Source organism: Ostrea edulis, chromosome 9 (genome assembly GCF_947568905.1).
Source record: "Ostrea edulis chromosome 9, xbOstEdul1.1, whole genome shotgun sequence".
Lineage (NCBI taxonomy): Eukaryota > Metazoa > Mollusca > Bivalvia > Ostreida > Ostreidae > Ostrea > Ostrea edulis.
In genome coordinates this window covers 50,179,692-50,197,531 of record NC_079172.1, presented here as the reverse complement: position 1 = coordinate 50,197,531, position 17,840 = coordinate 50,179,692, and the positions used below count along the sequence as shown (strand labels likewise).

Genomic DNA, 17,840 nt, shown 5'->3' with positions numbered 1-17,840 from the left:
GAAACTCCTGTAACACCAGCTTATTTGTCAGTAGCTTGCCTTGATTTAAAGATTGATCATAAGCAGAGCGTGCTCTCAAGTAATTTAGTATGATATTCTGATGACCTTTAAGGCTCAATGGCCTCTTGTTACAGACGGCCGGATTACTCCTAAAGCGATTGTAGGGAAATGTCTAGAAACAAAGAACACGTCTTGTCGTTGTTATATAAGGATAACAGTGGGTGAAAAATCTTTAGTGTTTCAGTAAAATAATAAAATTGGACATGTTGGATAGGGGTATTAAAACAGGGAAGTTTTACATTCGTTTAAAGTTAGCATTTCGCGAATACTATGGTCGTTATAACGATCTAGTTTGTCAATACAACCTATCATTGGGTCAACTTCTGTCTGGCGTGTTTCATACCGATTGTTCGGCCGTTCTTGACACACTGATTTTGACTACAAATTACTCCGTTTACGTGATCAGGATATAGGGCTCACGGCGTGTGTGACCGGTCGACAGGGGATGCTTACTCCTCCTAGGCACCTGATCCCATCTCTGATATATCCAGGGGTTCGTGTTTGCCCAACTATCTATTTTGCATTGCTTATAGGAGTTATGAGAGTGATCACTTAATTGTTCGTTATCTTCACCTTTCATTGTTGTGAATATATAGGATTTTTTCAAAAACCTTTTTATCAAAAGAAGTGAGTGGGCCACACTAAATTATATTAATATGCAAAAGCCCCTAAGTTGCATGGATTGAATTTTTTTCACGACACCCCCCCCCCCTTTCAGATTATGCTTATTATGGGCCGGCACGAGCCGGCCCATTCTATGAAATAAGAATTTGAGAAGTGTATGAGTTTCTGCGGGATGAGTGTGTATTTTTTTTTAAAGTTGGATTACTGATTATCATGATACGTTTTCATTTTGTATGTAAAGTAATTCGGTGGTGTTTTTTAAACATTTGTTTGTTTTTTTTTTTTTTTTTTTTGTTGTTGTTTTTTTTGTGTAACACACAGGTCACATGCGCTTATCTGCTGACCTATTTATAGAGGTGGCGTCATTTTTTTGTTTTGTTGAAAAATGCATAATTCCAAGGGTGCTAAAGAATGTTTTGATTATTGCATTATACTATTTTGTTAAATATTGTCACAGGTTGTGCCAATAAAATTTTCAATCTTGAATAAATCTGATTTATTTCATAGCGAAAGGTTATGATATTTGGATAACCCAAATTAAATGTCACAGTTTTAATATGGAAAGTGTGAAATTAAATTAATGCAGTATTCATGCAACAGTCATTGGTTGAATTATTTTGCACATTAGAAAATGTTTGCTTAATATATTCAAGTGATAAAAGCTCAATATTTTCCAATAATGAACATTGTAAATATTCATCAAACTTATAACATCCAAGGAGCAGAATAACCCATATCTATTATTTTGAGGTCATTCAGATGAGGCTTGTAAGCCATGGTCCTGTGTCACGATAGGCGTTAGCACGATAAAGAACCCTCACTGCTCAATTCGCCCGAAGGTGACGTCTCTATAAGAGTGAAAAATTCGAGAATGAGACGTAAAGCAGCATATAAACACATTATTCTGAGGTCACAATGGTTTAAGGTTAAGGTTCAGACTGCTCTTTAAAAAAGTCCACTGGAGAACCTTTGCCTACTGGACATACACGTAGTTCACAGATCTTTAAGGAGTAACAGATTACTGTTCATTTTGTATGTTAATGGGTCGAATTTGGACACTTGTCCAATCAATATGTTTACGAGACAGTTTTAGTTTATGGAAACAATGATACTCTCTTGGAAATTTGTTCGGCCCATCACTTTGGTGCGTGCACCAATGTTTCTTGTATGAATTCCCGATTTTAGCCCCACATAACCCCAGGGTCCAAAATTGGTAATGTACAATGAACTTACATTTTGAGGGAATAAAAAGGATAAAATCTTTTTAAAATCCCATGGAAATCGTCATAGCAGGGGTAATGTGACCCAAGCGAGCGCTGTGACCCATAGGGCTATTGATTTTTATTTTAACAAGATCGTCATGCCTACAGAAACGAACCTCGGTGTGAAGATTTGGTACTACTTTTACCCCCACCCATCATTTATTTATCTTCATCAGAGAAGTTTTCAATTTTTGGACGTGAACACTCTTACATTGTTTGTGATTCTTGTCACTTGAAATCCTCGATACACGTTTGTAGTTTTATGTAAAATTTATATAGCTTCGAAGTTTTTTGCCAAGACTATTCATGGAAGGCCATCATACGTCAGAAACTGACAGGTGTGTAATGATGTCTTGGGTTTATCGGACTCATTATCGGCAAGTCAAGTTACATCCACATGAGACGAGAGTGGAAATATAAGGTATTCTTTTGTTTTCTTTTTGTAAAATGCTTACTTCATACATGTTCCTTTATAATACAATATCGATAGTAGCTCGAATTTTCTCGATAGGAAAAATCTTTGTGGAATAATCTGAATTCTAGTCAGTATCAGATTATGGGAGTGTAAACAGTGCACGCATGGCTAATTTATTGTCAGTTATTCAGAAATCAAATTACATGTATAATATGTATGTATTATATGTGTGTTTGTAAGTCAGAAACACAATAAGCAGAAAAGACCTGAGCACATAAAAAAACCCAGTCAATATGCCTTTGAGGAATTAATTACCCTAAGGCTATACATAATATATATATGTGCATTAAATTGTGTTTGTGTGCAAGTCAGAAACAAGCAGACAAGATCATACAAGAACATTCAATGCCTTTGAGCTATTGATTACCCTTGTCCGTTCAACTCTTTTACATTTCTTTTAGTTTTGGGGAATTGACTTTAGACATGCATGTTTAGCAGTCTTTGCACTTAGCGGTTTTTACTATGAACCCACCAGGCAAGGAAGATTGCAAAATTTGGTACCCCAAATAAAATTTTACTAGCCCAAATGTTATGTAAGAAATTCACCAGGAATTGAAATTTCAAGTTTGAATATTTTTATTGAGTATATTAAATATTATAATGAAGTTTAAGACAAGAGTTCTTAATTGCCCTCTTTCAACCTCTAACTCTGTCATTCCACAGTGAGATACTTCAGAATCCTCTAATTCTGATTCTTCTAGTTCTTCATCATTACTTTCAATCATCCTAATAAATGTGAAAACTATATGGTTTTTAACTAATGCGTGTACACATTCTGAAGATCTGAGGCGGCTGCTTGTGGTTTTTACTTTGAGGTAAATCGTTTATGTCATTTACTTTTTTCATGCTCTCTTACAGAATTAATTCTAAAAATTATCCAAGCCGGACAAGTATGGAGCGCCAAATTAACATAAACTCAAATAATTGAAGATATCTTCAATTATTTGAAGATATCATCAATTTATTTGATGCGCACAACAATTTAATTAAAGATCTCTTCAAATAATTAATGATATCTTCAATTCTGGATTATTGCGCGCATTAATTGAATTGATGATAGCATTAATTCTTCAACTGAATTGATGCGCACTTCAATTGAATTAATGATCTCTTCAAATGAATTAATGATATCAACAATTGAATTGATGCGCGCTACAATTCAATTGAAGAGAGCAATAATTGATACAATGCGTGCATTAAATCAATTGATGAGAGCAATAATTGAATTCATGCGCGCATTAATTCATTTGATGAGAGCAATAATTGATTTAATGCGTGCATTAATTCAATTATTGCTCTCTTCAATTGAATTAATGATATCTTTAATTCATTTGAAGAGAGCGATAATTCTTTTAGAGAGAGCAACTATATAATTAAAGATATCTTCAATTCAACATATCCACAATTGAATTAATGATATCTTTAATTGAATTGTTGCTCTCTTTAAAAGAATTGATGTGCACATTCAATTGAATTAAAGAGATCATCAAATTATTTAAACCGAGCTCTAAATTAATTATTGCGAGCAATATTTCTACTAAATTGATGCTCTCATCAAATGAATTGAAGAGAGCAATCATTGAATTAATGCGCGTATCAAATCTATTATCGCTCTCATTAATTGAATTAATGCGCGCATCAATTGAATTGATGAGAGCAATAATTGAATTAATGCGCGCATTAAATCAATTAATGCTCTCATTAATTCAATTGATAACCGCATTAATTCAATTGATGAGAGCAATAATTGAATTGAAGCGCGCATTAATTTATTTGATGAGAGCAATAATTGATTTAATGCGCGCATTAATTCGATTAAAGAGAGCAACAATTGAATTGATGATATCTTCAAATAATTAAAGATATCTTCAATTATTTGAGTTTATGTTAATTTGGCGCTCCATAGACAAGAACTTACAATTTGCATCATTTTCCTCTCTGCACCGGATCGGCAGATGCAATATATGAAACCATCCTTGGGTAGTTATATATCTTAAAGCAGGATAAAATCCTGTATAATTTGTAGTAATATAAAGTTCATATTGACATATATACCACTGAATATTTACATTTATTGATTTTTTCATAGTGGTAAACTTATATGCCATATCATGTTTTACAACAAACTCAGGGACCTTTCAGCTGTACACCAAATGCTATAGATATACATGTACCAAATGGATATAAGGAATGAATGTCTAGGTAACATATAGTGGGAGGAAGATATACATAATTTAATTAATGCCTAGCTGACAATAAATTAACCCTGTTCCTACTGTTTATGTACTCCCATGCTTACCATCACAATGATGTCTAGTTCTATAAAATTTTGGTTACCGTCCCATTGTATGGCATTTTTATAACAAATGTAGTACCTCTTAAATGGGGGAAAATTTTGGAGAGGACCTAGTCTTCTGTTCATGTAATTCAGGCAGAAACTCCAAACATTTATACACAATTAAATTATACAGCACACACATCACCTTATTAAATTACACAGCACACTAGTATATCACCTAATTAAATTCTACAGCATACATATCACCTAATAAAATTATACAGCACGCTTATCACCTAATTAAATTTGACAGCACACCTATTGCCTAATTAAATTTACAGCACACATATTGCCTAATTAAATTTACAGCACACATATTGCCTAATTAAATTTTACGGCACACCTATTGCCTAATTAAATTTGACAGCACACCTATTGCCTAATTAAATTTACAGCACACATATTGCCTAATTAAATTTTACGGCACACATATCACCCGATTAAATTTTACGGCACACATATCACCTAATTCAATTCTACATTATACATATCGCCCAATTAAATTTGACAGCACACATATCACCTTATTAAATTACACAGCACACTAGTATATCACCTAATTAAATTCTACAGCATACATATCACCTAATAAAATTATACAGCACACATATTGTCTACTGTAGAATCATTTAAATTCGTGGGGGCCAATTTTCATGGATTGTTGAATTTTTACAGGTTTGTGGGGACATAATTTCGTGGATTTATATATTTGTAAGAAAGATAACTATGGAATGTAATTATGATTCTTTATTCGTTGAGGATGTAAATTCGTGAGTGAGGGGTACCCACGAATTCCACGAAAATTGAGCCACCACGAATTCTAATGATTCCACAGTAATTAAATTCGACAGCACACTTATCACCTAATTAAAGTTTACAGCACGCTTATCACCTAATTAAATTTTACAGCACGCTTATCACCTAATTAAATTCGACAGCACACTTATCACTTAATCAAATTTTACAGCACGCTTATCACCTAATTAAATTCGACAGCACACTTATCACCTAATCAAATTTTACAGCACGCTTATCACCTAATTAAATTTTACAGCACGCTTATCACCTAATTAAATTTTACAGCACACTTATCACCTAATTAAATTTTACAGCACGCTTATCACCTAATTAAATTTTACAGCACGCTTATCACCTAATTAAATTCGACAGCACACTTATCACTTAATCAAATTTTACAGCACGCTTATCACCTAATTAAATTTTACAGCACGCTTATCACCTAATTAAATTTTACAGCACACTTATCACCTAATTAAATTTTACAGCACGCTTATCACCTAATTAAATTTTACAGCACATTTATCACCTAATTAAATTTTACAGCACGCTTATCACCTAATTAAATTTTACAGCACATTTATCACCTAATTAAATTTTACAGCACGCTTATCACCTAATTAAATTTTACAGCACGCTTATCACCTAATTAAATTTTACAGCACACTTATCACCTAATTAAATTTTACAGCACGCTTATCACCTAATTAAATTCGACAGCACACTTATCACTTAATCAAATTTTACAGCACGCTTATCACCTAATTAAATTTTACAGCACGCTTATCACCTAATTAAATTTTACAGCACACTTATCACCTAATTAAATTTTACAGCACGCTTATCACCTAATTAAATTTTACAGCACATTTATCACCTAATTAAATTTTACAGCACGCTTATCACCTAATTAAATTTTACAGCACATTTATCACCTAATTAAATTTTACAGCACGCTTATCACCTAATTAAATTTTACAGCACGCTTATCACCTAATTAAATTTTACAGCACGCTTATCACCTAATTAAATTTTACAGCACACTTATCACTTAATTAAATTTTACAGCACGCTTATCACTTAATTAAATTCGACAGCACACTTATCACCTAATTAAATTTTACAGCACGCTTATCACCTAATTAAATTAAAGACAATATAGCAACAGAGTATTATTGTGATTTACCCAAGTTTTTATTATTTTTGTTACAGACAAGATTCCTAGACATTGAAAGCAATTTTAAGATGGATTTAGGATGCAACATGGAGTTCAGCTTTCCAGAAGCAGGCCAGTTAAACGATGCAATGTTCGGAACAAGTCAGTCCAGTATAGCGGACAAATTGGACCTTGGAACTGTGCAGCTGTTAGATACCGTATCTGGGACAACCCAGTGTGTTGGTCACCATGACAATGTGGACAAACATCTGTCTGCCTCAGATTTTCGTCTTGATCTTGGTCCTGCCAATGATTTGGTTTCAACAACTGATTTTCCTTTGGTTAACCCAGTGCCAGATATAGGAACAGACTCTGTAGAAGAGTGCAGTGAGGGATACAGTATTGTGAATGCTGCTTTAGAGGGGGGAGGCATTCTAACGAAGCAGCCTATTCCTTCATCCAATACATTAAACCTAGGAAATGTGACAAATATACAGCCAATTCAGCTGAACCAAGCCAGCTTGTTGGGAATGCCGGCCATACAGGTCATCCCAATAGAGAACATGCAATTGTTGTCGTCAATCAAATCCTTGGGACATTGCCAGAACATTCAGCCTTCACCGGCAACTCCAATCCAGCCAGGAACCTCTGCCACACCTCTGGTACAGAGCAATTCTCCTGCAGCGGTGCTGCTTGGCAATGTTTTACTCTTACAGTCCCTACCTGGACAGTTTAATCAGAACAATTTGTCCTATCAGAGCACCTCCTCTCATTCACATCAAAGCATTGCAACCCCAACACAGATTTTGCAGATTTCAAATGACCCGAATACTGCAGGTCCTGTTCACAATACAATTGTCCAAGATTCGTTGAGAGGGAAAGTGGTCAGTGAAATATTGGAGGAGGGCGTCACCATAAAAACCCTCCTGCAGAAGAGTAACAGAAACGCTAGCATGCACATTAAGAGACGAGAATTGTCTAAATTTCAAGAGAGCATCAATGGAGGGCAATCACCTGTGTCTTGTAATGAAAGAAAACCTGTGAAAGTGTATGTAGATAAACAGACAGATACAGAATATTTATCACATAGTAAAGAGTCATCTGACAATCAGAAAAACACTAAAATCCTGGTGTATGGGAAAAACATTGCACTTACGTTCGACTGTCGTAATCAGAATTTCGTCATGGAATCCCTGACTAAAGCAATGAAAGGGAATCAAACTCCTTCACCTAAAGAAGTCAGCATCGAAATAGGAAAGACTGTTGATACAGATATTCAACAGAAAGTAGGAGAATTTAACAGCTCGTTTAGAGAAGTGAAGTATGTATCCATATTAAATCCTGTAAAAAAAGCTAAAACAGAGTCTTCAGATGAGTCAAGGCCATTGATTTCTGTTAAAACAGGGGGTGATGAAATCTGTGCAAATGATCAAGATGAAGACCCTGAAACTGAGCATCAGCAATTCAGAATGATTGATATTGCATCAACTGCATCAAAAATAGGCACAGTTACCCCAGACTCCAGGGAAATGCATTACAGCAGGGAAACCATCTCATCAGAATGTGAACCCAGAACAAATTCAGAAATGGTCAGCGTAGACCCTGGAGAAAGCTCAGACAAAGTGGCTGTCCTCTCAGTGGTCAAGCAAGATCAGAGATTGGATGAGCTAGATCAAGACGATGAAGAACATATGTACAAGTGTGACCTCTGTAGCGCCTCATTCAGCCGAGTGGGAAATTACACACGACATCGGATGATCCACACAGTCAACACACAGGTACGTGTACTCCACACAGTCAACACACAGGTACATGTACTCCACACAGTCAACACACAGGTACGTGTTCTCCACACAGTCAACACACAGGTACTCCACACAGTCAACACACAGGTATGTGTTCTCCACACAGTCAACACAAAGGTATGTGTTCTCCACACAGTCAACACACAGGTACGTGTACTCCACACAGTCAACACACAGGTACGTGTACTCCACACAGTCAACACACAGGTACGTGTTCTCCACACAGTCAACACACAGGTATGTGTTCTCCACACAGTCAACACACAGGTACGTGTTCTCCTCACAGTCAACACACAGGTATGTGTTCTCCACACAGTCAACACACAGGTACATGTTCTCCACACAGTCAACACACAGGTACTCCACACAGTCAACACACAGGTACGTGTTCTCCACACAATCAACACACAGGTACGTGTTCTCCACACAGTCAACACACAGGTATGTGTTCTCCACACAGTCAACACACAGGTACGTGTTCTCCACACAGTCAACACACAGGTACGTGTTTTCCACACAGTCAACACACAGGTATGTGTTCTCCACACAGTCAACACACAGGTGCTCCACACAGTCAACACACAGGTACGTGTTCTCCACACAGTCAACACACAGGTGCTCCACACAGTCAACACACAGGTATGTGTTCTCCACACAGTCAACACACAGGTACGTGTTCTCCACACAGTCAACACACAGGTACGTGTTCTCCACACAGTCAACACACAGGTATGTGTTCTCCACACAGTCAACACACAGGTACTCCACACAGTCAACACACAGGTACGTGTTCTCCACACAGTCAACACACAGGTATGTGTTCTCCACGCAGTCAACACACAGGTACTCCACACAGTCAACACACAGGTACGTGTTCTCCACACAGTCAACACACAGGTACGTGTTCTCCACACAGTCAACACACAGGTAAGTGTTCTCCACACAGTCAACACACAGGTATGTGTTCTCCACACAGTCAACACACAGGTATGTGTTCTCCACACAGTCAACACACAGGTACGTGTTCTCCACACAGTCAACACACAGGTACATGTTCTCCATACAGTCAACACACAGGTATGTGTTCTCCACACAGTCAACACACAGGTACATGTTCTCCACACAGTCAACACACAGGTATGTGTTCTCCACACAGTCAACACACAGGTACATGTTCTCCACACAGTCAACACACAGGTACATGTTCTCCACACAGTCAACACACAGGTACATGTTCTCCACACAGTCAACACACAGGTACATGTTCTCCACACAGTCAACACACAGGTACTCCACACAGTCAACACACAGGTAAGTGTACAACAGTAAACAGGAATTCTAGAGAGAAAGGATAATACATATACTCTGCATTATTAAATATGTACATTTGTTAAGCAAAAGTCAATTATGTCATTCCATGTTTTTCATTATATACACAAATTGTAGGATAACTACAGATACAAATGCTCCGATTGTGGACGACTTTTTCTACAGCGTTGTGACATGAAACGACATATGTTGATCCATACCAAACAGGAACCTCATAGATGTACAGTGTGTAACAAAGGTAAAGATGGGTTTAAATTTCTGTGGTGTGAAACAAAATTGTAAGGATGATTACACATTACCTTTCATTAGTTCACCTGAGCCAAAGGCTCAAGCAAAATTTTCTGAACTAAAAAATTTGTCAATTCTCTTGCATCGTTGTCATCAACTTTTCACTTTTTCTACTTCTTCAGACCAAACTTGCCACAAAGCAGCCTTGGTTATAGGAAATTTATGTTGGTCCAAAATGAATTTAGCTCACCTGAGTTATAAACTCAAGGGAACTTTTCTGATCACCTGTTATCTGTGTGTCTGTCTGTAAACTGTACACATTTTGACTTCTTCTTCAGAACCACAGGGCCAATATTCAACCAAACTTGCTATAAAGCATCATTTGATGAAGGGGATTCAAAATTGTTCATATGAAGATGCAGACCCTTTTTAAGGAGAGATAATTAAGAAACAGTGAAAAATGATGGCATCTTTTTAAAAATATTTCTGTCAAGAATCACTGGACCAGAAAAGACAACACTTATCTGAAAGTTTCCTTTAACAATGAGTGTAGATTCACTGTTGTTCAAAAGGATGAGGTGACAGTAGGGGTGAAAGTTTTAGATAGGAGTGTATGGGGAAAATCTTTTCAAGAACAGGAGGGCCATGATTAGTCATATTGATATGCAAGCATCCTCAGAAAGTGCAGATTCCAGCCTTGGAGAGTAGGATGGGGCCACAATAGGGGATCAAATTTTTACATGGCAGTGTATGGGAAAATTGTTTTTAAAAATCTTCTCAAAAACAACAGGACCAGGATCAGTCATATCTAGTATGTGGAATTATGGTTTCTGAACATGTTTCTTTTTTATGCAGGTTACATTAGAAAAAGTGATTTGGTGGTTCACATGAGATTTCATTCTAAGGATAGAGCTTACAAGTGTACCCATTGTGAAAAGCAGTTCTTCCAGTCAGGTGAGTCCAGATCTGTAGCAATGATAAAAGCAGTTCTTCCAGTCAGGTGAGTCCAGATCTGTAACAATGATAAAAAGCTTATTGTATACCCATCAATATTCTGTGTCTGGATAATGTTGAATTTGACTTTATGGATCACAACGTGGTGGTGATCTGATTCCAGATATTTTCTTTGAAACTGATGACGTCGCAATACATCAACACAAAAACTGATGACGTCGCAATACATCAACACAAAAACTGATGACGTCGCAATACATCAACACAAAAACTGATGACGTCGCAATACATCAACACACGTTTTTTGTAGAAAATGATCGATTGCATCACTGTGACAAACAAAACTGCATACAAAATAATAGTTTCATTGTATGTCTGAGTTTTTAATAATTTGGAATACATTCATTATCTTAAAAACATGGATTTAAAAATACATAAGGGAGTGTATGATAAATTTATCATTACATGTACTACAATAACTTGATCTGAAGAGTCTGATCACTTCTCATAGACAGAATCAGATCATCAGATCAAACTCAATGCTATGTGTCGAGTTTGATCTGATGATCCGTGTCTGTCAACTCGATGTGATCTGACTCTTCAGATCAAGTTACTGTAGTAATAATACACATTTGTCTGTATCCAATATACTCTTGATAATTCTGTAACCAATACACATTTGATAATGACTAATTCTGTAACCAACACATGTTTGAATATATATCTGTAATCTATATACATTTGATAATAGCTATTTCTCTTATCAATACACATTTGGTAATGATTATTTCTTTTGTACTTTGCAAACTTGATGTTAACTGTATATCTTTAGATACTTCTAAAACAAAGCAATACATCCACAATTTGTTTTGAAGGTGACCTTAATCGTCATGTGAGGAACGTCCACTTGCTGGCCCCACTCCTGAAGTGCGGTCACTGTAACAGACAGTTTGTTAAAGAGTCCACACTAATCCGACACATGCAGACCACACACAAGGACATCATCATCAAATCACTGAGAGATAAGCTAGATAAAACACCTACGTAAGTACTGGACCTCAAATCACTGAGGGATAAGTTAGATAAAACACCCTCGTAAGGAATTGCAGTTATCGATTGGAGGGGGTGTTGGGGGCATATATTCATGTGCATCAAGTAGTGTTTAACAATCAACATAAAGCAGAAGAGTCTCCGTGGCTTAAGTAGAAGTCAAAAGGAGAACTTGCTTGGTATTTTCTGAAATAACTTTAAGTCTTTTTTTTCAGTGACAAACAAATGCTAACAAGTGCAAAAGCATGCAGTAAAGAGAAAACCCAAGATAATAGCAGATTCTGAGGTATCTTGGAGGGGGAGGGGGTAACCTATACTCATGTTTTGAGCGAAAGAACTGAGACCCAAGGAGCACAAGGAACAAATGAGACTGTTATTTTGTACCATCAACTGTGTAACATGGACAGACCAGACTATTTGTACCATTTGTTCTGTAATATCCTTCCTGCATGACTAAGTACTACAACTATTCAGCAGTTCAAGTATATGATGCGATATGAACAAATTCAGTTCAAGATTGTATTCAAACATTTTAATTCAATATAATTTTTTATAACAGATTTAAGATGTATTAACCTCTGATGACTACGTAGAAGAAGATCTCCCTCTTTACACTATCATTTAGTGAAAGATTTTGTGTGGCAACCTTTTTTTGAACTACCACCTTGTAAACAATTTAAAAGAACAGTCACAGTGGGCAAATTTAAAGCTTTTTCTATGAAATTCTGTAGTGACCTTGACCTTTGGACCTCTAAATAAATAGAGTTCCTCCACTCTTAATAACAAACCTACATGTGAAGTATCAAATCAACAAAAGATGTGGCCTATAGAGTATCTACAAGCTTTTTCTATATAGCCTTGTAGTGACCTTGAACTTTGACCTTTTTTAAAATGAAATGTGAATTATCAAATAAATCGAGCAAAAAAATGTGGCCTGTGAGTGTTTACAAGCTTTCGTTGTGAAGTCCCATAGTGACCTTGACCTTTGGATTCCAAAATCAATAGCAGTGGTGGATTTAGAGGGGGCGCCCCCCCCCCCCCCCTAAAATTTTCAAATTTAAGGTAAATCGCAGTATCTTGTTTCGGAAAATGTACTAAACGATAAAAGAAGCAATAATTTCTTCCACTCCCGGAGAAATAAATGACAAAATCTTTTGATTTCTTGAATTACTTTATTGGGAGAACTTAATTTTTTCAAAAAAACCCTTAAAATGTGGGTCATTTTATTAATTTCACCTTATTAAAATGATAGAAAATAGTACAAATGATTAAATAGGAGAAATATTTCAAGCCCCATGAAATCTGTAAAATCCAGGCTCCGGGATCATGAAACTGTCTTAAAGTTAAGTCAAAATTTTGACTTTAAATTAAGATTTGAACTTAGCTAAGATTGCTGACTTAAATGGATCACAAAACGAACTTAAGCAAATCTTAACTAAGATTGTCTTAACTTAAGTCTAAGTCTAGAATCTTGAATTGCTATGGCAACAAGGAACTCTTTTGTGTAGAGGTAACAATAGGATATAAAAAATAAACGACTTAAACAACATAGGCAGTGTCTAAAATGTCTAGTTTATGATCACTATTGCTGACGCAGGCACATACATGTACATGTAGCAAAACCTTTTTCGTTATTACATACAAAGTTTGATGTATTGACCCCGTCACCTCCCTCTTTTTAAAAGTACATGTAATAATGAATGAAAGTGGAAATGTAAGACTGATTGAAGCGATAATTTTATTAAATTCAATGCCTGTATTTATTTTGTCGACTTCTTGCGTAGCAAAGAAGGATAACTCTAATTTATTTCAAATTCGGGCTCGGACTCCACATTATTCGTGTGCAAATGCAGACTTCAAGTAATGATTGTTTTCTTCTTCCACATTATCAACAAACTCAGTCAGGTAAATACATGTACTTTTGTAGTCGTAACTTTTTAGTGAAACAACCGTGAATGTACGTGCTACTTTCACGTTTACATCTACTTTACGAACTACGATCAGGTAGTGAAACGGACAATCAATCCTGCGATATTTTGATCACATAAGAAATCATATTTATAAATGCCTATATGTTTGAATACACCCGCTCTCAATTTTTCCAGGCTAGCGAACGTGTTACAATTTTTTTCATTATATGATTTTTAACGTCAAGATTCTGTGTTTACAATCTACTGATGGTCTATTTTTTCTTAAAGAAATGATTTGTCCTCTTCTTGGTCGGGGCAGACCTCTTCAACGACGGACATCACGCTCATTTTCTCATACTCGCCTCAAAAATGCAACCAGCGCGGTCATTTTGAATTAACTTAGCGACAGTCTTAGAAAGTTAAGACAGCTCTTAAAATTTAAGACAAAATACCAATCTTAAGTCTAAGTGATTTTTTTGTGATCCATTTTAAGACCATTCGTAAGATTTAAGTGCAACTTTATTGATTTAAGACAATCTTAAAGTTTACGACAGTTTCATGATCCTGGAGCCAGGAGCTTCCAGGGGCTTTGCCCCCATGACCCCCACCAGGGCTTCGTCCTGGACCCACTGCTTCATAAAGTGGCACCCCCCCCCCGTAACCGCAATTCCTGGATCCGCCCCTGAATAGGGTTTTCCTCTTGATAACAAAGCTGTATGTGAAGTATCAAATCAATCGAACGAAAACGTGACCTGTAGAGTGTGTACAAGCTCAGCATGACATACACACGCACACTCTCACACACACACACTCTCACACATCCCCACACTCTCACACATAGTGACATACCCACACTCTCACGGTTCTGTTACTATATCCCTCTCTCAATGAATCGTGAGGGGAAGATAACTTTGATATTTCTAAAAAGCTTGTTTTGATGCCCTGAGTGCTTCTATTTAGGTCAAAGTTGAAGCATTCAGTGTTTAGATTTAGCTCAAATTAAAAAAAAAAAGAAGTTAAAATGATAAAGATGGAAATTTTGAGAGAGAAATGCTTTATCAGGAAATTTATGTTTTTTGCTAAGGAGTCAGACTTCACAGGAGAGCAGGCTTGTTAGAGGGAGACATCTGCGTAAATCAGGAGGGTTAATTAATTAACATGATTAAGTACTTACATCGAATGATGGTTTTTCTGGTGACTGTGGATTCCAAATCAAATTAAAGAATTGAATGTAGAAAAATCGTCAGACTATGGCGTTTTTTGTTGGCTTTTTTTAAAGCAGTGATACAAATGGTAAATTTTCTCCTCTGTTCTTTTTAAAACTTATATACACGTAACTTGTGATGAAGGCCTATATCACTGCTATTACATGCAGTTATTGTTGGTTAATATGAGCAAGGTTAGTGATTTTAAAAGGCTCCTGGGAGCTTGTATTATTTTTGTGTTAAATCTATATATGATCAATGCTGCAATGGTGTGTGTATATAATGTTCATACAAACAATATCGTAATACACAACCAGACTGTAAACCAGTGCATGTAGCTGTTATAGGCGGATCAGTAGGCCATCATAAAATCGTGGACTTTTTGTCGAAGTTTAAAAGGTGTAAGTGCAAATGACTATATAATCACTCATATTTATATATATTTTTAATATTAGGAGAAAACTGAATAAGATTTAAAGTTTATTTTATACACCAGTGACTTGGAAGTTGTATTGTTATTTTATCCTGTAGTTGGAAATTAACCTTTTGCAGTATCAGAAAACGTTAGTTTTGATAATTACGAAAAAGACAACTGAAGTCCGTTTGATGGAATTTATACGAGTCAAATTTTGTTGATGGAAAAAATTACTAATAGTTATCCGGAAGGTACACATTTTCAGATGGAAATTTGGAGGGGGGGGGGGGGGGGATTAGTTATGAATGGAAGATGCACATTTTCGGGGAGAAAAAGACAAATTTCTGCAACATCATATTTGTGATTATCCTGTTGACACTGTTAAATTTATGCCCAAATAATTATAATCATGGTTTTAATACCTTCCAATACAGAAAACTTTCTGTGGGTCAGTTGATGTAATATTTATTGTATTTCACAGTTGCTATATTGGGTACTATGTGGTGACAATAAATGACTGATCATTTTTAAATACAAAATGTATTATGTTCTCATCTCTTGTGTGTTTCTTTACATGTGTCAGTTTAGTTTTCTGTATACGTTTGTGTTTTATTGTGTTTTATGTTTTAAAAAGGGTTTGTGCAATATATGTATATTTTATATTACTATTTTGAAGTTGTAGAAGATGTGATAAATTTCATAAAAATAAAGAAGTATTTACAACTATTTGAAAGTGCAGCATTGTAAATTTGTGAAGCAATGGATCTGTCGATTGGAAATTCTGTCAATTGGAAAATCTCCACTCATGACATAACTCTTCAAAAAAAATGTGCAAAATATTTCTTTTCCTCATCGACAAATTTATGGCTGCTTAAAATGTTCATGGTGGTTGTATTACATGTAGGACTAGTCATTTCACAGGAGATGAAAGTTTCAGGAAAAGCATGAGGCTCAGAAGCTTCAATTGATACACATTTACTAGATACATGTACTTCTGAAAATGGGGGGACGGTGTTACTTCCTTTTAGGATCAGCAGGTGGCTGTAAGTTACATACCAGCTGATATTTTTGTCTGTAATGCTCATACATGACTGGATGCTTATGGCCTACAGATCCCTCGTGTACTTCAAAGTGATTTGGACATGTCCTTGGTCAATGAGAGATCTGTAAGATTGGTTTCAGATCATAATTTCGCTCCTGGGTAAGAGCTGTCCGTTTGGAATTGTAATCACCTGTATGACTGGTTCCAGGTCACTTGCATTCTGGGTAATTTTAAAATCCGGGTTATGGCTGGAATGTTAAGTACCTGACAATGTTAGATTGGTTCCAGATAGCAAGTTTAGTTCTTTGGTCCCAGTGTTTAAAATATTTTGACAATTTATAGATCATTTTCATTAAGAATTGTCAAAAAAGGAATTTAAAAAAATCAACCAATACCACTTATTAAAAAGTTGACTTAACTGAATTTTTGCCCTAAGTTGTATGTACATGTATATGGACCATCACGAAAGAATTCAAAACCTGTTGGTGTACTTTAATACATAATTTTGACATCTCATACAGAGTTACTGCCCTTTGTGTAAAATAAATGTTGGCACTAACCATGCAGTAAAATGTATACAGGAGAGATACAAACTCTAAGATTTCAATTATCATGACATTCTAAAGCTTAAAATAATGTAGGGTAAGATCAAAGTTCTCATTTCTATTTTTGTTTCTGTGAAATTACACTGTATGGGACCAGGGTGAGGGTATAACATTTTATGGTGTTTATATCTCTCAACTGATTCGATACACAAGAGCTTGTTCTGTGTATGGTCAGGTTTTAAATCCAAGTAGGCTGCTGACAAACAAGTTAAATGGTGCAGGGGTTCCAACAGTCTCATTTAAAGTCAGCATTTCGCAAATTCTATGGTCGTTATAACGATCTAGTTTGCCAATACAACCTATCATTGGGTCCAATGCTGTCTGACGTGTTTCATGCTGATTGTTAGGCCATTCTTGGCACACTAATTTTGACTACGGATAACTTTGTTTACCTGATCAAGATATAGGGCTCATGGTGGGTGTGACCGGTCAACAGGGGATGCTTACTCCTCCTAGGCACCTGATCCCACCTCTGGTATATCCAGGGGTCCGTGTTTGCCCAACTCTATTTTGTATTGCTTATAGGAGTTATGAGATTGATCACTGTTCGTTATCTTCACCTTTCATACAGGAATATATAGAAA

The 17,840-nt window shown here is 36.0% G+C and overlaps 1 protein-coding gene across 1 annotated transcript; it reads left to right on the top strand.

The window, feature by feature from the left end:
• The first annotated feature begins 2,050 nt into the window (after positions 1–2,050).
• On the top strand, positions 2,051–16,333 carry LOC125657974 (zinc finger protein sens-like). Its single transcript, XM_048888957.2, has 6 exons — positions 2,051–2,367; positions 6,770–8,491; positions 9,965–10,085; positions 10,931–11,029; positions 11,905–12,073; positions 12,295–16,333. The coding sequence occupies exons 1-6, from the start codon at positions 2,344–2,346 to the stop codon at positions 12,362–12,364; spliced, it is 2,205 nt and encodes a 734-aa protein (XP_048744914.1). The 5' UTR covers positions 2,051–2,343; the 3' UTR covers positions 12,365–16,333.
• Positions 16,334–17,840: the final 1,507 nt, after the last annotated feature.

Coding starts and splice junctions, on each gene's coding strand:
- LOC125657974 (XM_048888957.2), top strand. CDS start 2,344: ATGAGACGAGAGTGGAAATATAAG. Junction 2,368..6,769: donor GACGAGAGTGGAAATATAAG/GTATTCTTTTGT, acceptor TTTTTGTTACAG/ACAAGATTCCTAGACATTGA. Junction 10,086..10,930: donor ATGTACAGTGTGTAACAAAG/GTAAAGATGGGT, acceptor TTTTTTATGCAG/GTTACATTAGAAAAAGTGAT.